Source organism: Pelodiscus sinensis, chromosome 3, assembly GCF_052426305.1.
Source record: "Pelodiscus sinensis isolate ZL-2025 chromosome 3, ASM5242630v1, whole genome shotgun sequence".
Taxonomy (NCBI): Eukaryota; Metazoa; Chordata; order Testudines; family Trionychidae; genus Pelodiscus; species Pelodiscus sinensis.
The window spans coordinates 14,487,550-14,513,855 of record NC_143054.1 but is presented as its reverse complement, the minus strand read 5'-3'; the positions used below and the strand labels follow the sequence as shown (position 1 = coordinate 14,513,855).

Below are 26,306 nucleotides of genomic sequence, written 5' to 3'. Positions count from 1 at the left end.
AAATTCTTGTTATTAATCCCTAAATGCATAACCTTACACTTCTCACTATTAAATTTCATCCTATTGCTATCACTCCAATTTACAAGATCATCCAGATCTTCCTGTATGATATCCCAATCCTTTCCTGAATTGGCAATAGCTCCCAACTTAGTGTCATCCGCAAATTTTATTAGGAAACTTCCACTTTTGGTGCCAAGATCAGCGATAAAAAGATTAAATAAAATTGGCCTCAAAACTGATCCCTATGCACCTGTCATCTGTCTAGCTGATGTCCTGAACCCCCGAGGTGGCTACATATCATTGACATTGAGTATGTATAATGTGTGAGGTTCTTAGGATTCCTTTGAGAGGGGAGGTGCTAGGTAAATGTCAGTGGAAGTACTAAATACAAAAATAAATCATGTTTCTCCTTGCCTTTCCAGGTGAATCCAACTTCATTGTGTCCCCCCAAGACATTTTCCAGGGTGATACGGTAATAATGAAATGTGAGAGAAGTTTTGATACAGTGAATGTGACCTGGTGGCATTCTGGACTTGTCATCTCGAATAGCAGTCGGCATTTAATACATACGGAAATGACAAATGGAATCACAAAGTCAATTCTGAAAATTACCAATGTTACACAGGCTGATACTGGTACGGTTGTGTCCCTCTTGCTAATACAGTGTATTATTTGAACTGGCAAAGAAATAAATATATTCTATTTATTTAAAACAGGACAAAGGCACCTTTCCTGCCATCATTTTCCTCTGAGTTTCTTTAATGAATCAGCTTATGAAACTTCAGGGGGTAGCCGAGTTAGTCGGTCACAGAAAAGAGCAACAAATAGTCTGATAGCACTATATAGACTAACAAAACATGTAGATGGTATCTGATCATCTGAAGAAGTGGGTTGTGCCCACGAAAGCTCATGATACCATCTACATATTTTGTTAGTCTATAAAGTGCTATCAGACCAGCTTATGAAAGGTAATGCCAACTAACTGCGTGTATTATATTATAATAACAAGTAACAGCATAGGATTCCATAGACAATTAAACTGTTACTGTGTAGAGAGCCCTTTGAAAATGGGTGTTCTATTAGATCTTAGAGTTATGGAGCCAGGTGAGGTGGACTGGACAGGAAGATAAGAACTGCTGGTTCTGGTCTCAGCTCTGACTCTGATCTACTGTGTGATCGTGGTCAGGCAATTTCCCCCAATCTGTAATAGGGAGTGATGGTACTTACTTCCTGCGTAAAGTGCTTTGAGTTCTATCCATGCAAACCTCTCTCAAAAGCTAAGTGTTATTAGGCAGAACTTTGTGTCAGAGTGAAGCCAGAGGCCTCCTCAAGGACACGGGCAATGGAGGTGTTTTTTGCAGCAGTACTTTGACTGGTGACCAAGGGTGCTAACAGAATTGTTAGGCTCCTGGTCAATGTGGGTGGGGGTCACTCCTTGACCAGGAGCCTAACAATTGTGTCAATGTGTGCGGGGCCTCGGGTGGAAGGAGGGGGCTGTGGCAGACAGCCCCTAACGCTGCCTGGTTGGCACTGCATTCCCCCACATCGGCCCACAGAGCTGGCCAAAGGGTCCGGGACTCCAGTCACTGCCCCTGCCACTGCAGTGGCAGTGGCAAGCAGGTCTCCTGAGCCCTTTAGAATTGCCAGTCCTTGAGGCAATTGCCCCTTTTGACCCTCCTCCCCCGTCGGCAGGCCTGCTGGTAACAATTTGGGAAGCCAGAGAAGATGAGGGTCAGTGGTCAAGGCAAGAGGTCTGTTGGGCTGATACAAAGGAATAGTAGAGGAGGGAGAAGATGGACTTTGGAGAAGCAAGGGAAGAAAATCCAGCACTATTTAGTAGAGGGGAAGGAGAAATGATAAGGCTGCAAACTTGAGGGATAGAGAGAGAAGTGGAATTGCCAGCACGGGCGCCATTTCAGATTTGGATGGGGGGAGGGAGAAGAGAGTGAGAGCATGATGGGTGGACTGAGGACAGAGGCTTCAGCAGTGTTACTGAGCATGCTCAGTACAAGCCAAGCACCAAATGGGGGGAGGGAAACCAACCCAATCACCCTCCCTTTCCCCACACATCACCTCTAGCCAGGGGCTACTAAGGCACTGGAAAACTCTACTTTTTTTGGCCAACAACTTAGGGTATGTCTATGCTGCATGGCTATTTTGGGATGCCAGAGGTATCCCGAAATAGCTACCCCACGTCCAAGGATCGCACCTGTTATTTTGAAATATTTTTTGAAATAACAGATGTGCTATTTCACCATCCCTGTAACCTTGTGGCATGACAGTTAAGGGATGGCTCGAAAAAGCAGAATTTCAAAATTTGGTGCCATGTAGATGTACCAAATTTCAAAATACAGGCGACCCCTGCGCTTACGACCTAATTGGTTTCTGGAGAACTGTCGTAAGTCAAGCCGTCATGAGTCGAACCCTTATTTCCCATAGGCGCAATGTTAAAATGAGGGTTCTGTTCTCAGCCTCCTTTGCCTCCTGGAAGTTGTAGTACCCAGTGTGCCAGGCCCAGAGCCAGCTGGGAGCTGTGCCGGGTTGAGACGTCGGCCGGAGCAGGGTGGTTGTAAGCTGGGCAGTCATAAGTCGGGGGTCCCCTATAGCTTATTTCAAAATAAAATCGAAATAAGATACACAATTTGCATAGCACAAATTGCGTATCTTATTTCAAGTTTAGGGTGCAGTGCAGATGCACTTAGCGGTTAGCCTTAAAATTTTAATGTATATTCTTTCTTTGTTACTATGGCGAGAGAGACACCATCAGGAGTCCTGGGCTCGCTCTCAGCTCTTTAAGGGGAGTGGGGTCTAGTAGTGTATAGCAGGGGCCAGATACATTTCAGCTCTATATAAGAACATCAGAATGGCCAGACTGGGTCAGATCAATGATTCTTCTATCCCTGTATCCCGTCTTCCAACAGTGGCCAATGCCAGGTGCTTCAAAAGAGGCAATCATCATGATCCATCCCCTGTCACCCATTCCCAGCTTCTGGCAAACAGAAGCTAGAGACCTCTAACATATCCCCTCCACCCTTCAGTCATTTATTTTCCAAGCTGAAAAGTCCCAGTCTTGTTAATCTCTCCTCAGATAGAGACTGTTCCCTACCCCTTATCATTTCTGTTGCCCTTTCTGTACCTTTTCCAAATTCAATACATCTGTTTTTAGATGGGACGACCATCTAAGAGTATCCAAGATGCGGGCATAAAATGACTTTATATAGAGGCCATATAGTATTTTGTCTTATCTATTCCTTTCCTAATGATTCCCAATATTCCGTTAGCTTTTTATTTTTTAGACTACCACTGCACATAGAACAGATGTTTTCAGGGAACTATCCACAATGATTCCAACATCTCTTTCTTGAGTGGTAACAGCTGTTTTAGACCCCATCATTTTTGTATGTATAGATGGGATTTTATTTTTCTACGTGCATTACTTTTCACTGAATTCCATCTGCCATTGTGTTGCCCAATAACCCAGTTTTGTGAGATCCCTTTGTAACTCTCTTTGCAGTCAGTTTGGATTAGCCACTGTTCACCCCATTTTCAAGAACATTCATAAGGTTTTTTGGTTAGTCTGTAAGGTGCTCCAGGACCACTTATTTTTAAAGGTATTTTTAAGTTTAACAGCAGTGATTCAAATGCAAATCCCAGCGGCACAACACTCATTCCTATTTTTTTCTCCTATCTTTTAAGTGGAGTACCCAGCAATGTTTTCATGATGATCTAACAATCCTTCAATTACTTGACTACCCAGCCTTTTGTTATTCTTAATCACCCTGACTCCTTCTTTTTATAACAAACTTCCTGCCCCAAAGGCAAAGTTGCAAGAACTCAAACTCTGTTGCAGTTAAGACCTGCCTCTAGAGTCAGGGTATGCAGCTTTAAGCAGACCTCAAGTATGAAATCCAGGGATTCAAAGTTGGTAGCACCCTCCTCCCTCACCTCCCATAAATGGTACGCTTGTTTGCCAGCAATGAGAGAGAGAGAGAGACTGAGGGGCAGATATGGGAGCTCTGGTACTAGGTCCATTGTAGAAGAGGTACATGTCATACTTCGTTGTTCCCCTCACAGTGCCACTGTCCCAGTGGGCCTATGACACCTACCACCAGCAATGGAAGCTTGACATGAATCATTATCACATAGGTTATGACAGCCAACAAGGGATTAAAATGATTACGCTATTGTTGGATTAGGTGGTGAATAGCTAAACCTATTTTTCGTTGCTTTTGGGGATGAAGGCAGAATGAATTCTCAGCAGTAAAACAGTATATTTCCTTTACAGGCTTCTATATTTGCAATTTCAAGGAGATCACTCTGAGTTACATGGTGACATTTAAAATAACAAACAATATAAGCATCACACCAATAGATATAGTGTCATCAGAGAAGATGGACGTTGTATGTAATGGTACCAAAGTATTGCTGAGCTGTTGCATTGCTGGAGATATACAATCCTTTACTAGTAACTGGAGAACAAATGAAGCAATAAATAATTACGGTAAGACAAAATATTCACACTCACATACTACTCAAAAAATGAGATTTACAGGATCTTGTGCTAAAGGCTTTTTTTCCCCCCAACAAATGGCCCCATCTACACGGGACTATTATAGCTGCAAAACCACAGGATCGGCAGAAGATACGCAAATGAGAGCACATTTTACGTATCTTCTGCTGCAAAAAAACGGCATTGTAGACGTAGCGTTACTGACCTTTTATTAACTGTATATAAATGGAACTTTCATATAAAGTTTGACTGCAAACTGAGTAACTGTAAATGCACAAATGTAATTGCGCTTGGACAGGGATTCATACATTGTAAGCTACTCAGATATGTGAGGTAAAATTCTGGTCCCGTGAAGTCAGGGAATTTTGCCGTTGGTTGTGTTGGGATCAGGATTTCGCCCTGGAGTTTTGCCTGCACAATAGATGCACTCTCAGATCTGATGGGTATAATTTAGATGGGTAGTTTTGGTAAATTTGCTGCATTATTTCTAACCCTGCTCTCTTGACACCCAAAATACAGTTCCAGGGGAGCCCTTAAAAATGTTGGTGTCCCCTAAGATAAATAGGTGACTTTAATATTTGCAGTATTTCTTTGTACTTTCCATTGCTTACTAGAGGAAACACCTTGAATCTGCCAATGCTAAGATCATCTGATTCAAAATACTTCTCTCAGGCCTGAACCTGAAACCCGTTCTCATTGCGACTTGTCCTCACCCAAACAGCACTATTGGACTCAATGGCAGTATGTGCTGCCCAGTATGTCAGAATTGTAGACCTGGGCCATTAGGTACCTTAAGTAATTGGCACGTGTCACTACTATGTGCACAATTTGGCCCTGTCCTGTGTCCCTAGTGCACCACTGTGAGTGTTGCACAAATTAAGTCTGAGTGTCTCCGGGTATGTCTACACTACCATCCTAGTTCGAACTAGGGTGGTTAATGTAGGCAACCAAAGTTGCAAATGAAGCCCGGGAATGAGGTGTACTGGTAGTTCGAATTAGAAAGCCTACCTACTCCGTGCCGCATGTAGCCGCGGGCACGGAGTCCGAACTACTGGGGATTTAAAAATGGCGGCGCCCAGCAAGATGCAAATGAAGCACAGGATATTTAAATCCCTGGCTTCATTTGCAACTTTGGTTGCCTACATTAACCACCCTCGTTCGAACTAGGGTGGTAGTGTAGACATACCCTCACTGTGCAAACTTGTGCCTACTCCTGCATGGGCAGGACACGTCTGGTGTCTTCAGGCTTTATTGTAGTTATTAACCAGACAGCAGTGACAGGCCTGGGACTGTTTATTTCATTACAGGAACCGCCAGTAACACTACAAACTGCACTGAGTACACTCTCCATGCCAGTCAGTCTCATTGCCCAAGCGACAAGTCTGGTACCACGATAACGTACACATGTGAGCTGCACACGGGGCATGGTGCTATCGCAAGTAGAGACATCCAAGTGACGTATTTCCGAGTAGGTAAGAGCCTTTGGAGAATGCTGCTAGAGTCTGATTGCAGATAGCTGAGCATAAGTGCCTTGGGCAGGGACTGTGTCTTTGTTCTCTCCCACTCTGCCGACCTGTTGTGCTCGTGCAAAGGACAATAAAGTGTCATTTCTCTTTTATTTTTCAGCAAGTGTAAGAATAGAATCTTCCAACTCAAAAGCTCAGGTTTCCGAGGGACGCAATTTTTCTCTCACATGCATTAGTGATGTGAGCAATTACGACAATGTCGTCTGGCAAATCCAAGGTAAAATTATAGACCAGGAGCCATATATCAACACCATGAATTCATCAACCGAAGCCAGGTCTGTGCTCACCGTGAACGCTATTACTCAGGCATGGAATGGTAAGTGAAGGCATCCCATCTCGGTTTGGTTTGGTCAGAATGACACGGGAGGTGACATGGCCAAGCATTCGAAAATAGGAACTTCACCTGAGCCCCTGTCCAGCAGGACATTTAGCCACATGCCCAGCTCTCATCACACAAGTGGTCCCTTGAAGCCAACAGAACAGGGCCTGGAAGTTGCATCTCCTAAACTTAACCAGCAGCCTATAGAGCTGGGGTGGAGAACCTAACACCCGTGAGCCACATGTGGCCCCCGGGTTAGCCTGGTTCTGGCCCCAGAGGCTCAGGGCTCCCTCCCCCATATTGCAGAGCTGTCGTTCCACAGGCTGGAACACACAAAATCCTCTAGCTGGTCCCCCCGAGCTCTGCTGTGCAAGGAGAATGTGGGGAGCGTCTTTCTCCTTCTCAGTTGGGGGCCACGTCAGTGAGGGTTTTTATTTTGTTTGTTTCACTTAGGTGCAGCCCCTAAGTGATTTTTCTGTGGGTCAGTGGCCCCCAACCTAAAAAAGGCTCCCCGCCCCTACTCTAGAGTTAGTCTCATGGTCTCTGTCTAGGATAATTAATGTTTAAGTATTTCAACATTTCATCACAACCCCTGCCTAGGGGGATTGTGGAATCTCCATTACTGGAGATATTTAAGAGCAGGTTAGACAGACACTTGTCAGGGATGATCTAGACGGTGCTTGGTCCTGCCGTGAGGGCAGGGGACTGGACTCAATGACCTCTCGAGGTCCCTTCCAGTTCTAAGATTCTATGATTAATTGAGGAACAGCTTCTTGGAGTTTATTATGCTCAGATAACAGGTAGGAGACCTGTGTCCATGTCTCCCCTCCAAATCAGGTAGAGAGGGGACATGAACCTGGGTCTCTCGCATCCTGCTGAGAACTACAAGTATTCTATAAAAAGGGAGCATCACCAGTTCCTGCTCCAGCTGTGTTTTGTGCAGCGACAATTCAGTAGGCATGTACTAACCTGGCGGTTATTCTTGAGTGATTGCAAGGCTGCTCCTGATCTGGGTCATCGTTTTTCTTTTTCTGCTCGGTGTCTTTAGCAATCCCTTCTGATCTACCTCCATAGCAAGTACACCACAGACACATATACCATAGCCAGAAAAATGTAATACCCATAGTTTACCAATTCATCAGTCTGCATTCTGTGGCTTTCAACAGGGGCCTGTTTCTGTTCCATTGCTTTCAGGCACCTATATTTGCACATTCTTTCAGAAGTTTTTGCAAAGCTCTGCTTATACAACAGTTGAGATTGTTCCTCTGCTTGCTAAGCAGCATATTGTACTGGATCCCATTGAAGGATTTATACAATGCGACGTATCTCGTGCCCTAACATGCTGCACAACCAGAAGAGAAAACTATAATGTTACGTTCACTGTTCAACAAAGAGAATTCATAGGAGGTAAGAAAGCTGATATTTACTCCGAAAATAGCAGGAGGACCAACAGCCTCTACGGGCCCCTGGGAAAGGTGGGTGGAGGCCTGGCCCCATGCTTCCAGAAGTGGTGGGACCTCAGGCAGAAGGGGTGGGGCTTCAGGCAGAAGTGGCAGGGCTGGGGTCAGCCAGCCCTCTGTGCCACCCAGAGTGCAGCACCCCTGACCTCTAGCCCTCAGAGCTGCCTGGAGCTCATAGTACAGCACTTTGGTGGTGATGTTAAGGGCCAGGAGCCAATACTGCCACAGTAGTAACAGCAATGGCTTGGAGTCCCGGGCCTCTTTAAATCATGAGTCCTGAGGCAACTGCGCCCTTTACCCCTCACCTCCATTGGTGGGCCTAGAAAATAGTACTGACTGTGTGTTGAATGTGTGGACAATTTTGGACACTCTCCCATAAGATTCACTTCTATGATGCCTACAATTAGAAGTGTTTTTCAATTGCACTATCTCATTACAGTAATCCAGATTCTTCAAGTCCTTGTGCTTTGTTACCCCTAATCATTTCATCATGTGTAATTGGGGATTGTCACCTTTTTGATCTCAAGACCTGTCTTTCAGCTCATGACGCAGTGTAAGCAACACACTCTCGCAATTTAGTCTTAAAGGGCCTGATCCCCTTGGAGTTAATGAAGTTTTGCCATTTACTTCCATAAGTGTGGGATCAGATCCAAAATATGGTTACAGTAAAGTCCTAAAGATACTCGTTGGGATTCTGTCTTTACTTTCTGCCAGTGACTTTCATATCAGGTGTAGTCTGCTTGCCAACATTTTCTAGCCTTTCATTTGTTTTATGTTCTCAAGTTAGGATCATATTTTTCATGTCGCGCTATCTAACTGATGAGCAGCTATGATTCAGGTTGATATGATAGCCCTCTCCAAGCATTTACAATTTGTAAATGTGAAGGAAAGAGACATTGTTAAGGGTGTCTCAAGTGTGTAGGAGTAATAGCCATGAAACTAAGCAAAAACATATTAAGATGAATAAGAGAAAACAGTTCCTGTGTGTGAGGTTTACTAGACACTGGAACAGCCTCTCAAAGCAAGTGATGAAAACTCAAGTACTTGAGTAATTTCAAACCAAATGGGACAAAACACTCAAGAATACTATGTAAGAGACTATCCCATATTCACTTGAAGTTATAGGCAAAAGGTCTTCACCAGAGCACATGTATGTGGTTCTAGGTCTTTGAATTTAATGCAGTTATACATTCTACCAATTATTTAGCATGTTTAGGTGAAGTTCCCGAGTGGCTCAAAATATTTACGAATATCATGAGATTGACATACATTTCTGCTCTGCTTCTCACTAAAATAAACAAGAACAGAAATGTAATAAGGTCAAAGGTTTAATTAATTTAACTCAAAATATCCCCAGTAATGACATACATACACCCTCAGCAATAGTTAAACCAGTGGTTCTCAACCTTTTATATACTGGGGATCGGCAAACCCATTCACAAACTTTTGGCAGACCAGCAACATTAAACAGAAGCAGCAAAAGCAGAAATGGAAGAGGTGTCCTAAAGCAGCTATACCAGCCACTGCTGCTGCACCATAAAGGACTCTGGAGGAAAGCTGCTCTTGTACTTGAAGGCCAGAACATGCTTAGACTTTATATCTGTAGACAGAAGAGTCAGCATAAGAAGGTGGCAAAGAATGAGCGTAAGCAATAGAAGACCCTAAGTTTGAATAGTAGGAGATTATTACTGGAAGGGCTCAGAAAGCTGTTCTTTACGAGACTGAAAAAGCAGGTTTTCACAAGCACTTCCTCTTTTACTCCAATTATGGAATCAAACTATCACATTAACACACCTAAAATCTTTTTTCTAGTGCAAGCAACACAAGGAAACCAAGTGTGCTATCTATACAATTATACAGAAAGCTGCAACTCAAGGACAAATGTGACGGTCTACTGTACCTTTGTTAACCACATTCAAGATAAGGTCGAAAGTTTCCCTATGAGACTAACTGTTATACCAAGTAAGAAGGAAGTTTTGTAATTATCTACAGCAATTGAATGTACAGTTCTAAAATATTTGCCAAAGCAAAGGACATGTATAGTGTTCAATGGGGGCTGCTTAAGTGCAGCAGCATGTGTAGAGGTTAGAGCTGGTTGGGAATTTGTTATCCAAATGGGCTTTTTAAAATATAGAAAATACAGTTTTCCTAAGAGAATGTCAGCTTTGCCAAAATCTTTAAAACTGAAACAAAGTGTCTTGTTTTAGCTCAGTTTGACAATGATCTCTGCTGGCATTTGCGTCTCATGGGAATTGTAATTCTGGTGCCTCATGCCCCTGGTCTTCCTCATAGGCTGGATTCCCTAGTCATACTACATCTCCCAGGATGCAATTCTATTCCCTGTTATCCAGCTATTTCTTTGTCTTACTATAGAAAATAAAGTTATGTGTTCAGACATCATTGGTGTGGGAGAGCAAGGAAAACAGATAACAAAACCCTGCCCAGACTCCAAAAATGTGAGTGGTCTGAGCAACCCCATCAGAGGGAATATCATCTATGGGTGCATCGACAGCAAGTGGATGGTTGCTAGTAACACCTGCCTCTCTGACCAAATAAACACACTGTTCAGTGCTGCTGAGGTAACAACTTAGTATTCTTTTCATGTTTTTTTCAGTAGCGTTGAATAAAGACTAGAAGGTGCATTCAATGTGTTCCTATTGTTCATATGCTTTAACCATGTAAAAGACATTCAATACTGGAAAATAGCAACGATTCAATTAAACGTGCTTTCAAAGCCAGGTAATTAACTCTTTGTTCCAAGGGCTCCAGGGAGTTGTGTGTGGCAGAGTAATTTAGAACAGCCCGATGCAGTGCTTATCAAGGCAATCGAAAGGACGGAGTCGTGAGGCAATGAAATTTCTATTGCAATTAAAACAAAGAAAATCTTGCTCCCCCACTCCTAGCCTCCCGGGTCAACTATTCTTTGTCAACCTCTTGAAATACACACACAAATAAATTACAGAAGCTGAGCCCTGTTACTGTAGACACACTTTTTTGCACTTGTTTCCACAATAAATATAAGGGGGAGTGCAATTTTTTTTATTCTGAATAAGGGGTTGACAATCTGAAAATGTGGCAAAACGCTGGCTGAGGGTGTGTCTAGACTACAGAGTTTTGTCAACAAAAGTGGACTTTTGTCGCCAAAACTATACCTAACATTGACAGAACATTGACATAACATTGACAGAACTCAGCTGTTTTGTCGACGCTGGTAAACCTCATTTTACGAGGCATAACGCCTTCTGTCAACAGAGTTCTGTCGACAGAAGGTGTTATTGCATGTAGGGTTGTGTCTAGACTACAGGGTTTTGTCGACAAAGCAGCTTCCTTTGTCGACAGAACTGAATGTAGTCTAGACGCTCTTTGTCGACAGAAGCTTTGTCGACAGTATCTGTCGACAAAACTTCTGTCGACAAAAGCCTGTAGTCTAGACGTACCCTGAGTCTACATGATATTTATGTAGGCTATGTCTAGACTGCAGGCTTCTTTCGAAAGAGGCTCTTTTGAAAGCATCTTTCGAAAGAGCCTCTTTCAAAAGATCGCGTCTACACGGCAGGCGGATCTTTCGAAAGAGCAATCCGCTTTTTTGAAAGAGAGCACCCAGCGAGTCTGGATGCTCTCTTTCGAGGAAGCCCTATTTACATTGAAGAACGCCTTCTTTCGAAAGAGGAACTTTCGAAAGAAGGCGTTCTTCCTCGTGAAACGAGGTTTACCGCCATCGAAAGAAAAGCCGCGTTCTTTCGAAATTATTTCGAAAGAACACGGCTTGAGTCTGGACGCAGGGGAAGTTTTTTCGGGAAAAGGCTACTTTTCCCAAAAAAACCCCTGAGTCTGGACACAGCCCTACAGTGCAGACATGATTGTCCAGTTCTCTCTGACTAGGCATATATAGGCCCTCATTCAAGAAAGCTTTCTCCCTCAGGAGAGCAATTAAGCACATGTATACCTTTCATACTTAAGTCTTATTGAAGTCAATGAGACTTAAGCACATCCTTAAAGTTAAGCATGCCTTTAAGGGCTATCCTGGATCAAGGCTTTGTCCTATGCTCAGCATCACAATGGTTGGGACCATAAGCATAACATTCTACCACTTACCTTAAAGGTGAATTACCTTTAGCTGTTAGCAGGAGGTGGACTTTTATCTGCCATAGGTGCGTGTTTATAGTACACGTACCATGAGTAGCTCTGAATGGAGCATTTGTGGCACTCTACAGCCAGAATGAGGGTCACCACAAGACAGGGCCATCACAGGAAGTTAGGGAGGAAATGATGGTAAAGTCAGACAGACAAGATTCTCCAGCGCTGTCCACCACCAGCATAATACATACTTCTTGCCTTTGGTTCTACTCTAGTGCAGCCTGTGCATCAGTTCTACTCTAGTGCGCCCTGTTGCATTGCTGGCTTGCAACACCCAGGAGCATGTTCCTGTTCCCTGTTCACATTTCAGTGATGGGATGGTCTGTCCTGTCAGAGCCTTTTCAGAGCTCATTACCAATGGCCCTCTCTCTGCAAATACATCCCACACATATGGCTACAGCTAGCTCCAGAGCATAGGCCATCCCTTGCTGTCAGCTAGTCCCGAGCTTGGAATAATTCCTACTGCAAGGTGTCTGGCTGCGTGGTTGGTAGGATCACTCCCATCTTTGCTTGTGTCATCACTCAGATACAACAACAACCCTTATCTTCTCTTCTAGAAATCACTAGCAGTCACCCTATTCCTCTGTCCAGCTAGACTTGTGGGGGATTTACACTTCTTTCCCTATGTGCTCACTGTGTATCTAGACTGAAGATCAAGCTCTGGGTGCATTGCCTATATGTAACATCACGTTTAATTTCCATTCTAGTCTTTGGTGTCTGGCCCTCAGCCAACACAACAGATAGCCACATATCTTGAGACACTTCACAATGAAACAGGGAAAGAACAAGAAGAAATAAACAATTCACCTGCAAACCTGAATGCAGTGATTACCATCCTGAATTTGGTTTCAAACATCTCGACAGAGGCAGATCCACGCATTATGACAGTAAGTTACAGTTAATCCTTGTAGAAGTTCGTTGGCTCTTTGGCTTCCGCTTCAGATGGGAATAGACTCCCTGACTGGGTAATACATGTGTAGTCCCCTTATTAAAGGTGCCTCTGCTTATTTTCTGGAAAGACCTTGTGTGCTGCAATCCAGACTCACAGACTACAATTCCCATGAGCCCTTGGGAAAAAACAGGAAGGAAGTGACTCTTGTGTGGGAGATCTGTCTCTCTCCAGGTGCATGAGAAGAGAGGCTTAGCAGTCTGGTACTCTGCCCTTGGATTTTGGAACAAGAGGGGAGCCAGGCTGCTGTGGAGGAGTTTGATCCAATTCAGGGGCTGTTGGAGTGCAGCTACAGACTGGGACTAGATACCTATGGAACTGGGATTTAGCAGGTTGCTTCTGATAGGCACAGCATGAGGCTGTAAGTAACTGGGCCTTTTGGGGAAAGTGCTGCTTGAGACAGAGCTGCTGCCTAGCTTGGACCCACATACACACTGCCTGCAGAGAACCTCCACTACAGCTGCAATTCTTCAAGCGCGCCCACGTACGCAAGAGTCTGGGACTCTGAGTCTAGGGATGTGCACGCTTTGGGGTGAGATCAGTATTGGCAGTGCAAATGCTAGATATATAAGTTCCAATTATCATTGTGCACTTTGTTAATGCTATTCATTTTTAGTCTGTTAAACCCTGTTTATTTAACTTAAGTAAAGATTGTTTATTTTAATGTAATCTATTAGATGTATATGATTTGTAGTTGTTGTTCTGGAGTTAGATCCAGATTATAGCTGGAATGAGTATGTTCCTGGAGGCTCTCAAGGCACACGAGTAAGTGTGTACAAGGCCAGCCAGGTGGAGGCACCGCCATTATACATTCATTACGAGCAAGGGACTGCAGCAAGGGGGTGGATAGGACTTTCCCCAGCTAAACACCATCACTACTGGGGTGCCCAGGATATCCTTTTGGATTAAAACCATCAGGTGCCCAGGCACACCAGTGAGTGTGACCTGCTCCCGAGTAACCCGGGGAGGAAAAAAGGGGTTTCACATGGATTAGGGAGGAGCTGAGGGTGTGATAAAGTAAGAGGTAATAAGAACAAAGGTACAGACAAAGGCAAGATTTTGAAAAGCCTTGATGGGGAGGCCCAGGAACTTTGCTTTTATAGGAAAAGATTAGTTAAAAGGGTGATGTTGTTGGAGCAATGGGAGAGAGGAAAATTACTGGCAGCTCAGCATCCAGAAGTGTGCTAGGAGCTTTGCAGAACATAGAAGACAGAGTCTCTATCACAGAGTTGATGCAAGGTGCCATTTTAGGAGAATGGGGGGGGGGGGGTGAGAGGGTAGGAGAGGGGAGGTAGCTACTGTGCATACCAGGGCGCTGCTTGCTTTTCTTCCCGTTCCCCTATCAGGGAGCAAGGGAAAAGTATATGTCTTGTGTGCATGCCTCCACTCCTGGCTGGTGATGGTAAAGAACTTCATTAATACCGTGTTTTGTCTCTATTACAGAATTTCCTCTCTACAGTGGACATTATTGTCAGCAATTCCACAATACCTGCCTGGAAAAAACTGCACAATCAGGAAAAAGAGAAGAGTTCCCAGTTACTGAATTCAGTGGAGAGATTTTCCCAGGCCCTTCAGCCAGTGAATAATACCATTCCTTCTATCACCAACACCAACCTTCAGCTGCAAGGGATAGTTATCCCAGAAAATAGCACATTGGACTATAATAAGACCTTTACTTTCTCCAGTTCATCAAACCTCAGTGGTAATGTGCTAATTAATAGCACTAAGATTCAGAGCCTGGTACCAAACACAGCCATTATCAGTGTGGCTTTCTCAACACTCAGATATATTCTGCCCATGCCCAATGAGACAGATGTGGTTGTGAATGGCTTGGTAATGACAACAACAGTGAGCCAAAGGCACCTGCAGGACTTCCAGATCTCTCAGACTTTTGCCAAAGGCAATACTTCCCTGAGAGATCCCCAGTGTGTCTTTTGGAACTTCTCTCTCTCTGACGGTGCAGGGGGATGGGATGGCACAGGCTGTCAGTCGAAGGACAATGGAGACAATGTCATTTGCATCTGTGATCACTTGACTTCGTTCTCAATTCTTATGTCGCCCTACATGGAATCCACCTCTCCTGGAGACCCATTGCAGCCACTAGATTACATCACCTACATTGGCCTGAGCATTTCCTTGGCGAGTCTGGTGCTCTGCATCGTAATTGAATGTCTGGTGTGGAAATCTGTGACCAAAAACAGAACCTCCTACATGCGCCACGTCTGCATCTTGAACATAGCTGTGTGTCTTCTGATCGCAGATGTCTGGTTCATTGTCGCTGCCGCTCTACAAGACACAAAGAAGCCAGTGAATGGAAATGTCTGTATAGCTGCCACCTTTTTCATCCACTTGTTCTACCTTTGCGTCTTTTTCTGGATGCTTGCCACGGGTCTCATGCTCTTCTATCGCCTGGTCTTCATTTTACATGACACGAGCAAGACCATCCAGAAAACTGTAACATACTCTTTGGGATATGGGTGCCCTCTCATCATAGCAGTCATCACCATAGCAGTCACTTATCCACAGGATGCTTACAGGAGGGAAAACGCCTGCTGGCTCAACTGGGAGAACAGCAAAGCGCTCCTTGCCTTCGTGATCCCCGCGCTGACCATTGTGGCTGTGAATTCAATCATTGCTGTTGTAGTCATAGTGAAAATACTAAGGCCTGCCATTGGGGAGAAGCCAAGCAAGCAGGAGAGGAACTCCTTGAATCAAGTAATCAAAAGCATTGGCATTCTGACCCCGTTATTAGGCCTCACCTGGGGATTTGGACTGGCGACCGTTATCAAAGACAGCTCAATAGTCTTCCATATACTATTTACTCTCCTCAATGCTTTCCAAGTGAGTATCATGTGTGCACTGCTTTATTTTTCATGACCACTTAACTCAGACTCATAGAAAAAGAAAACAGGAAGGTGTAAGCACCATCACCCTCCAGAAGTCACAGGAAATAGATTGTGTTTCTTACTGGCCGGTCACAGATGAAGGTGACACCCTATTCCCAAGGTTTCTGCCAATAAGTTGTGGGGTAATTCTTTCCCCAAATTAGGCAAACAGCTCTACTTTGTGTGCGTGAGCAAAATTCACTGTGATTAAGGATGTATTCCGATTGTGTGTGTATTCTGAGCTACCATCAGATTCTGTTTTCTCCAGTGCTACTCTAGCCAGTTATCACTTCCAATTATTTTGTGATTGTAGAAAGACAGTCCAGATATAAGACATAATAAATTGATGAGCAATACTCATGGGATGGGAAGTAAACAAGTGAAATGGATCATCCCAGAGCCTGCCCAAGCTACGGGCTGACCGAGCTACCTCCCGGGGCGTCCCATTGTAGGATGCACCACGCTGGGCTGCCGCGCATGTACTGGGTGCCTGGGGGTGGGGCCATGCATGTGCCAGGTGCCCGGGGCGGAGCCACGCATGCGCCGCACTCCCAGGATCTGGGGCGCATGAATGGCTGATTTTTTTCTCCCAATCATAAGCTAAGATTTTGTGCTTGCAGAATGAGTTCTAACTGTTAATGAAGTAATCTGGGAATATGGACTTCTGGTTTCTAGTCCTCTCTCTGCTTCTGATTCTGCCCTGGGCTTTTTGTTCTATGGCACCTGATCAGCCTCTAGAGCTGGGACCATATGCCTTTTCACTGAGAACTTCAGAATTTTTCAGTTTTGTTGCACATGAGAAAAAACATCCAACAAATTCTGAAATATCAAATTCTTCATTAAATAGATTACCATTCTCTACCCAGCTCTGTTAACAAATAATAATGCAAATATATAAAGCACTCAGATTCCTTTAGTGAAATGCCTTATAAAACTGAAACTATCAGAATTATTATGCCACTAAGGTAAGAGGTGGAGGAGGGGGAGAAAATGTTTGGAATAAATATTATGGATTTTTTTTCCTTTTTTTGCCCAATATCGAAAATTGTAAATTTTAGGGAAAATTGAAAAGGGACTATTATGTGAAATATTTTTTCTTCTAATGAACAGTGAAAGAATTTTTAGAGTAATGTTTAAATTAATATCATTACTGCTGCCCTTCTGGCCTTCCATATATTTTCTAATAATAACTAATAAGTATTTTAAATGAACAATATGTTTCTCTCAACAAAAAAAGCACCTAGCTAGTTGAGTGTACAGCTGCAGCTCATCCCTAATTCTAGATGTATTTATCTTTATTATCTGAATCAAAACATTAGAATTTATACTTATTTATATTTCATAAATATACCAAACAGGAACTTTTGTACGTGCTATCTACATTATACATTTTGCATTCTTAAAGAAGTAATCCAATTTAGTTTTAATAAGCAACTACTGCAGATATTTAAATATTTCACAAAATTTCATTTCTGAAATAAAAAGAGAAACATTTTTTTTCTCGTGTCTTTAAAATTTTCCATCCTAGTCACTTTGCTTATAACTTTTTGATAGCAACATGTTAACTGCACAGTGACATCCAGGGAAAGAATGGCAGTTACTATTGTGAAAACACTGAACAAGAACTACTGCGTTATAGATTTACAATAGAGTGTTTAACTGGGAACCATCTTCTCATGAGATTATTTAAAGACACACAGACATTCATAACCAAGAAATTCCTCATCTGTATTGGCTTGTGTCCCTTCTGTGGGCAGAATTATAACTATCTATATTACATAAATGTCTGGAGACCTCAAAGAAGATGAGGACCCTATTGTGCTAAGTTCCTGCTATGACAATCTTCTAGTTTCAGTTGTCAAGACAGAGAAATGGTGGGTAGAGGAATGCTCTAGTATGTGGTTAAATCTGGACAAGTATATATACTGTTAATATTTAAATATCTTATTTTCATAGGGATTATTTATTCTGGTGTTTGGAACTCTATGGGATAAGAAGGTAAGAATTTAACTAATGCTTTACACCAGATACAAATGTAAGTTTATTATTTGAATTGACTGCATGGGTTTACTGATTGACTCTGTTTGCAAAATACAGGTGCAAGAAGCCTTGTTGAATGCATATTCATTTACAAGATGGAGTACGCAGCAAGCAAAGGTTAATCCTAAAAATGGATTTCATAGTTACTTTATTAATACTCTGCAATATATTTTATTAACCCAATGTATTTAATACTCATACTTAGAACATACTAAAAATGCTCAAAAAAGAAAAGAAGTGGGGGCAACTCATGATTTTTTAAAAATCTCCCTCTTTCTTCAAAATTAAAAATATTGTGATATATAGTCGGTCAAAAATGGGGGGAAGGAAGTTATGGAAATATAATCAATATTTTTCCTTTTAGAAATTAGAGTCAACATTTCAAAGAAATGTTGAAATTTGATTGATTTTTTTGAAATTCAAAACAGGTCAACCAGCTGTACTATTAACACCATATAGGGTTCTATAAAGAACCATACGTACAAATGAGATACTGGGGGAAATGTTTCGTCTACAACTCACCCAATCAGAAATGACTGGCTTATCTAAAATTACACATTTACTGTTACAGGGGATGGGTTAGCCCGATGCATTAGTTAAATTACCTTCCGAAGCCAATAGGTCCCTTTTAAAAAGAAAAGACAAAAGCCACTACACTTTGGGGGCTGATTCCCACTCCTTATTCAGGAAAAGCCCTCACTGGACCAACTCATACTCCCCTCAGAATCAGTGGAATCTGTACCCACTGCAAGATTTTGGCCTCTGTCAGTGGGAGTTTTCCCTAGCAAGGTGAGCGTAAGCAGAGGAGATCAGGCCCTGTGACCACACTTCTTAAAAATAATTAATTCACGTTCCTCTTCTATCTTGACCACCTTATGAACCCTGTGTTTCAAATCTACAAAATTACATCCTTTTTTCCACAGTGATTCAGTCTGATGAACCTTATAAAAGCATTATTGCATTTAATAAGGAATGAGGACCCTGCTATAGAATTTTTAAATCAATCTATTGCAGTGATCTACTTAAATTCTATACACTTTTAAATTTCTAGTGAACGCCTCTTTTTCTCTGTAGAACCCTTTTGGTCATCCCTATAAAATTCTATAGGTCTTTTCCATAAAGGAAATTTCCTTAATCTCTCTAGCAAGATAAATTCTTTCTCTCCCTGCCCTTCTGTGAAGTACCAATTATTTTATAGTCTCAAAGTGGTAGCCGTGTTAGTCTGTAACTTTAAAAACAACCAGCGGTCCTGTGGCAATTTAGAGACTAACAAATATATCATGAGGTTGCATATAGTTAATGTTCACCCGCCCCCTGGGGGATGGAATCAGATTTGCTGACATAGTTGTAGTAATCTCATGTGCGGATGACTGATCTGAAGAGGATGTCGTCTGTAGTCCAGATGCAACGCTAATGGGAATTCTCCTTGAGCTTAAAAGGCAAAAGCCCTCTGCTGCTGGAGTGAAAGGGCTTATAGTCTAACCCCAGGTGTAATATGCACCATTTGCATAGGTTAAGACCATTTGTGGCTGTGACTTTATTTTAGGGTTAATCTGTATGATTCCCTCTTGTCCATTCTTGTCACCATAAATGTGGGGGCACACACATGCACACACAATCAGTCTAACATCTCAATCCAGTCCAAACAGAACAAACCATAAGAAAACAACCACAGAGAGACGTAAAGTCTCTAATTTGTGCTGATAGATTGAATGCTACTGAATGCCACAATAGCTTCATTATTCCTTCTGCAACAGATTGCTTTAAAGCAGGGGCTCTCAACCTTTGCAGACCACTGTATCCCTCTTGGGAGGCTGATAGGTCTTGTGTACCCCAAGTTTCTTCTTATGTAAAAATGACTTGCTTACAATAGCAGACATAGGGCGTGTCTACATATCAAAGTTATTTCGGAATAATAGCTGTTATTCCAAAATAACTATGCGAGCGTCTACACAGCAATTCTGTTATTGTGAAATAATTTCAAAATAACGGACATCGTATTCCAACTTCTGTAAACCACATTCTATGAAGAATAACGTCTATTCCAAAATAGCTATTTCAAAATCAGGCGTGTCTAGACACTCCACTTCTGCTATTTCAAAATAGCCCCATACCAGGGCCATTCTAAGTTATTCCTCCTGGGGCTCTAAATTGAAATAGCATGTCTACATTAGGGAAACTGCCTCTGACTTATTTTGAGGCTTCCCTGCAGTGTAGATTTGCTATTTCGGAATAAGCTATTTCGGAATAACTATTCCAGAATAGCTTGTTCCAAAATAGCTGTGCAGTGTATACATACCAAGAGTCACAGCACAGTGTTACTGACAAATTGTTGATTTGCTCAGTTTTGCCATATAATTACAAAATCAATCAACTGGAATATAAACACTGTTCTTACATTTCAGTGTATGTCATATAGATAAGTAGAAACAAATCATTGTCTGTATGAAATTTCAATTTGTACTCACTTCCCTAGTGCTTTTTCTGTAGCCTGTTGTAAAATGAAGCGTGTGGCTAGAGGAGTTGATGCATCACCTGGAAGACCCCTGCATACCCACAGAGATACATATGCCCCTAGCTGAGAGCAGCTAGTTTAAAACACCCTTTTATCTGGCCTGCCCTACATCCCATTTATATGCCTCCTGTGTGCCCCCACTGAACAGAATTTTATTCACACAATCTTTTTTAAAATGTTGCTCCTGAAAATGGTTTTGAGTTTTAACTAAAACTAGTTTCCGTCTTACAGTCAACGTCCCTGGATGTTTCTGCTCCTGTGTTTTCCATGAGCTCTCCTTTCTCAGGCACACTCAACAACTTATTTGGCAAAACAGGTAAGTGACAATGGCTATCTCCTAACAAGTACAACAGATGGGATTTTTGTGTCTTTTCAAATCTTTTTCAAATAGCATCTCTCTATCTATCTACATACGTTTGGTAGTTCCATTTTCCAGTAGCTGAATGCAGTGGAACGATTGGATTTACAGCAGTATAACTGGGAGGTAGAGCTGGCCTATTAGGTTTGTTTAAAAATTCGTTAGATTAGCTTTTTCTAAAGAAGTCAGTTATCTCTAGCAGCTTCTGGCCCTCAGAAACCGAGTATGGACTCTTGAGATCAGAGTGACTGGACTTGAGAAGCTAAGGAGACAGAGACTTTTCAGGACACAGTAGAATGGTCCCATCTCAAGTCCAGTCTCCTGCAATGTTCAAGGGAAATAAAAAAAACTAACAGAATGTTATGAACCACTGGGAAAGGAATAGATAATAAGACAGAAAAATATCATAATGTCACTATATAAATCTTGGCACACCCAAACCATGAACACTGTGTGTGATTTTGATCATATCACCTAATATATTAGATTTGGGAAAAGTACAGAGAAGAACATGAAAAAATATTAAGGGTATGGAATGGTTTCTGTATGAGAAAAAATTAAAAAGACGGTGACTGTTTGGCTTAGCAAAGAGATAGCTAAGGTGGAGGACATGATAAAATTCTATAAAACCATGTATGGTGTGGAGAAAGTGAGTAAAGAAGAGTTACATCTACCCCTTCACTTGGCACAAGAACCAAGTGTCACCAGATGAAATTAATAGGAAGCACACTTAAAATATAAGAAAGTATTTCTTCGTGCAGAGCACAATCAACCTGTGCAACTCATTGCCAGGGGATATTGTGCAGGCCAAAAGTATAACTGAGTTGAAAAAAGAATTAGTTAATTTCATGGAGGATATATCCATTAATGGCTATTAGCTAAGACTGCCATCTTGCGACACACCCCATCCTCTGGTATTCTCTAAACCTCTGAGTGCAAGAAACTGGGACTGGACCACAGGGGATGGATCACTCTATAAATTGCCCTCTTCTGTTCATTCCCTGTGAAGCATCTGGCACCAGGCACTGAAAGAAAGGATAATGGGCTAGATGGACTATTAATCTGCCCCAGCATTGCCGTTCTTGTGTTCTTATGTTCATGACATGGTGTAATTAGTACAGTGCTGAGCAATACTGCACCACATAGAGGGGAGGAGGTCTGACAAATGCACCTGTTGGCTGTTGGTAACTATTTTACTAAGGCTAATTTATCAATTGATACTTAGGGAGGTATTGTTCTAAATTAAACTCAGAAAAACTTGGTCCCCAAAGGTGTGATCTTTTAAAGCCAACTATAACTCAGAAGAGACGAGGGAAGTTTTGGGCGGACAGCAGCAAATACTAATAAATACCAAGCAATTATAAAGTGTTTTTTAAATCACATACTGAGGCAAAATTTAGTGCCAGAACCTAGCGAAATCAAAAAGATTTCATCAGCACAACCAAACAGAATTTGTCCTAAAAAGCCAAGCCGTGATTTTCCAAAATGGGTGTTTAAAGTTATTCTCCTGCTCTCACATTTAAGCACCTCAGTAAGTGACCTCCTTGCTTTCTGTGGGAGTTGCTGATTGCTCAGCAATTTGAAAAACGAGTCATTTATTTAGCTGTTAACTATTCATATATTTGAAGGACAAACAGAATGATTCTGAAAATGAATGGAGGAATTTTTCATTGGGCACCCACTTTAGAATTCTGGCCTCAGTCAGTTTGCAAAAGTATAACGAACAGTGGAATTTACATCGGTATCTGGAACTCCGTAATGGAATTCAGTGGTCACTTGCAAACAATCTAATCCAAGTAAACATAACCTATTTGTGTTAGTGTCTGATACAAATCACAGGTCCTGTTGTTTTTGTGGTCTATGGTGTGGCCACAATCCAGATGGCATCCTTACTATGGATAGACGGGTCTGTGTAACATATTTTGTTTTACAAGGTCAACCAATCCAGTGCTATTGTGTCTTCAAGTTCAAAATATTTTGTTTTTCTTTACAGGAAAATACACAGTTTCTTCCACTGACACATGTTCATCTACGGAATACACCTCCAACACATATTCTTTGCTTCAGTGACATGCTGCAAAAGTTGAACCAAATCTCTGTGAAGGGACCTGGGTCTTTTTGCCAGTCATACATCAAAAGAATGAAAAAATACTCTGTGAAATACAGAGAAGTGGACTTTACCCAGACTGCACTGTGCTTTGGCACGTTTTAAGAATCAACCCTTCTATTTAATATGTTCCTACTATTTGCTCCCATAGGGGGCAGATGACTCAGTAGTCTACATTTCGTGCTTGAGCTATCTAGCCTTCCTAGCATGACGTGTTCAGACCCTAAAAGGTTAACTCAGAGTGCTGACCTTCTAAGACCTGGAGCATACTGATGATTACTACAGGGAGACCTTTCAGATGTGACATAAAAACACTTGGGGTTTTTTGTCGTTGTTTTTGTTTTTTGTTTGTTTGGTTTCTTTTCAATTTTTGCTCTAGTTTAATACTGAGAGCCCTCTACAGGACTTTTGTAAGAACAAGATGGCTTATCTTATATCCCCAGCTAAAATTTCCCCTTCCTTCCTGGCTTGTAATGCCTTAGGACAGGGCTAATCAACTTTGGAAGCCCTGGGGGCCACAGTGATACTCACAGCACAGGCCAAGGGCTGCAACTTAAGTGTGATCACATAGATATGCAAATATATGCAAATAGCTTCGGTCACAGTGACAGGTATGAATACAAAGTTTAAGGCACGACTATACAACACACAGATCCCATTTAAGTCAGTTCTGATTATATTAATAAAATGCAACATTTACCTGATTTCCACCCATATGACGGCACTTTTAATGAGCCATGACAGTCCAGGAATTTAACTACTAAAACAATTATCAACAGAAGACCATTACATTGACTACTTCTTTGTTTTGGCTCCCACCTGCAGGCTGCATGGTAGGTCCACAGGCTGCATGCAGCCCACAGGCCATGTGTTGAGTAGCCCTGCCTTAGGAGATGGTTGGTTGCTTACTGTAGCCCACAGGCTTGCATTCCTGTGGTGTATATAAGATCCCATTGTGTAAGCTTTCAGTGATCTTCCATTGACAACAATGGTAGTCCCACACTTTGCACTTCCAGGAGTAAAACCGTGAGTGACAGGCATGATGTAAATTATTGTTATCATGCTGAATTTGTAGCTTCTCAGTTGTTTCCTTGGCTGCAGATTTTGATGTCCTTATACAGAAGATGATGAGAGTCCTCTGCAAAATGCTCGTGGCCAAAGACAACCTTGTCAATGAAAGGAATTTTGCAATAAAAGGATATTTAGTCCAATCTTGTTTGGAATAAAAAGTATTTCACAAATTCATCCGGTTCTGGATTAGGGACCAGATTCACTACCGTTATCAGAGGCTGCAACGCCATTTGGCCTCAGGGGAATGATGCCTACATAAGTGTGGAAAAAGTGAATGAGGAAAAGTTATTTACTTATTCCTACAATATAAGAAGTAGGGGTCACCAAATGAAATTATTAGGCAGCCAGTTTAAAACCAACAAAAGAAAGTTTTTCTTCACTCAGCGCACAGTCAACCTGTGGAACTCCTTGCCAGAGGATGTGGTGAAGACTAGGACTTTAACAGGGTTCAAAAAAGAGCTAGCTAGATTCATGGAGGTTAGGTCCATCAATAGCTATTAGGCAGGATAGGTAGGAATGGTGTCCCTAGCCTCTCTCTGTAAATGGGTGACAGGAGAGGGATCACATGAGGATTATCTGTTGTGTTTACTCCTTGTGGGGAATCTGGTATTGGCCACTATCGGCAGACAGAAAACTGGGCTAGATGAACCTTTGGTCTAACCCAGTATGGCCATTCTTATATTCTTATGTGCCTGTGGTGAATTTGGCCCTTGACTGCACTGAAGGATTCAACCTGTGTTGCAAGGAGAGAGACGTCACTGTTACGCAGGGATGAGGGGTGGTAGTGGGAAATAGAAACGTATTGGTCAAACAAATTCTTTATACCAATAGCAACTTGTGTTTGTTTTAAAGTCTCTTCCAGTGTGAAAGCTAATCTTCGAAATGACCTTGTGATCTGCAGAGCTAGAATAGGGGCGAGGTATTTAAATGGTTTGGGGCTTCAATGGCTAACAGGAAATGGTTTGATTTTTTTTCCAGGGCTTTGCTGAACAGAGAGGAGAAAAGGCACTGGCTAGGGGTGTGGGCTTTGGTGTGGGGTAAGGCCTGGGATGAGGGATTATGAATGCAGAAGGGGGCTGCAGGCTGGGTCAGGTAGTTGGGGCGTGGGGTGGGTGATGGCTTCAGCTGGGAGGTGTGGGCTCTGGGGACATGGCTACACTGGAGAGTTATTTCAAAACAACTTCCCTTATTTTGAAATAACAAGGTGAGCATCCACACCACCAAGCTTGTTATTTCGAAATAATAACTCTTGCTTGTGAAGAGGAAAAAGCTTATTTCAAAATAGTTATTTTGGGAGGGTATGTCTACACTACAGCGTTATTTCAAAATAGCCTATTTCCAAAGGATGCACCTAGACACAAAATGCATTTCAAAATAGCGTTTTGCTATTTTGAAATAGCGCGTCCACACTGATAGGATGCTGAATTGCATTTAAGGCCGGCCGGAACCGGTTCTGGCAGGGCATCAGGTCAGGAGTTACCTTGTGTGGCTGCTGCCTGAGGCTATCTGAAACCTGTGCTTAAAGGAACACCCCTCTCCCTCCCCCCAGACAGCCGGTTCTAAGGTTTCCCTGCTTTCTTGCCTATCTTCCTTGAGGAACAGCAAAGCATTTTTTTCTCTGTATGCTCTGGTTGCCCTCACTCAGGACACCACAGCACTCTGCAGCATGGAGCCAGAGCTGCCCTGGGCACTCTGGTGCTTCTCCTGGACATGTTGCTGCGAGCCTGGCAGCACATTCTGCAGGCAATAACAATCTCCCTGGTGTGCCCCACTGGGGACTTGTGCCTCATTCCTCCCTCACGTCCTTCCACTTACCCCTCCCTAACCTGCCTCCCTGCTGTACAATAAAAGACACGTCTTCATTACAACAACGCCTCTTTATTGAACAAAACTGGGGTGGAAGGAGAATGAACTGAGGTGAGACTGGAGAAAGAAGGTGGGAGAGGAAAAGAGGGAGGATGGGAGAGGGGAGGGGAAAATCTGGGAGGAGGGAGCTGGCAGAGGGAGTCAAGGGGAGGAAAGGGGAGGAAAAGCTCAGGGCTCAGGACTGGGGGTCTCACCATTCCAACAGTCTCCCAGCACCGCGGGTGCGGGGGCCTCAGCATCACTGGTGGTATGGGGAGGAAGAAGCAGGAGGGGGAGAAGGAGTGGTAGGAGGAGCAGTAGCTGGGGAGGCAGCAGGGGCTGGAGCAGCAGGAAGCAGCAAGCTCTGCTCCAGGGTCAATGACCACCTGGGGGGCACGGACCATCCCGCCCCCCAGGATTTGGTCCATGGTGGCAAAATAGGGGCAGGGGTCTGGATCTGCCTTTGGTTGGGAGCTGCCCTCTGTGGCCCTGGCATACACCTGCCACTGCTCCTTTATTTTCATGCGAACCTGCTCCTGGGTTCCCATGTGGCCTTTGGTGGCCAGCCGGGCAGCCATCCGCCT

The 26,306-nt window shown here is 42.8% G+C and overlaps 1 protein-coding gene across 2 annotated transcripts in view; it reads left to right on the top strand.

Moving 5' to 3' along the window:
* The window catches only part of ADGRF5 (adhesion G protein-coupled receptor F5), a 74,597-nt gene extending 48,858 nt beyond the window's left edge, over window positions 1-25,739 (top strand). For both annotated transcript variants that reach the window (XM_075923387.2, XM_025183418.3), the window contains exons 9-21: window positions 423-635; window positions 4,286-4,501; window positions 5,818-5,982; window positions 6,137-6,352; window positions 7,550-7,762; window positions 9,628-9,777; window positions 10,189-10,394; window positions 12,660-12,839; window positions 14,345-15,742; window positions 17,743-17,784; window positions 17,884-17,943; window positions 20,573-20,657; window positions 22,693-25,739. In XM_075923387.2, the coding sequence (XP_075779502.2) occupies window positions 423-635; window positions 4,286-4,501; window positions 5,818-5,982; window positions 6,137-6,352; window positions 7,550-7,762; window positions 9,628-9,777; window positions 10,189-10,394; window positions 12,660-12,839; window positions 14,345-15,742; window positions 17,743-17,784; window positions 17,884-17,943; window positions 20,573-20,657; window positions 22,693-22,769 (3,221 nt within the window). In that variant the 3' untranslated portion in view covers window positions 22,770-25,739. The remainder of the gene's footprint in view (window positions 1-422; window positions 636-4,285; window positions 4,502-5,817; window positions 5,983-6,136; window positions 6,353-7,549; window positions 7,763-9,627; window positions 9,778-10,188; window positions 10,395-12,659; window positions 12,840-14,344; window positions 15,743-17,742; window positions 17,785-17,883; window positions 17,944-20,572; window positions 20,658-22,692) is intronic.
* The last annotated feature ends 567 nt before the right edge of the window (window positions 25,740-26,306 follow it).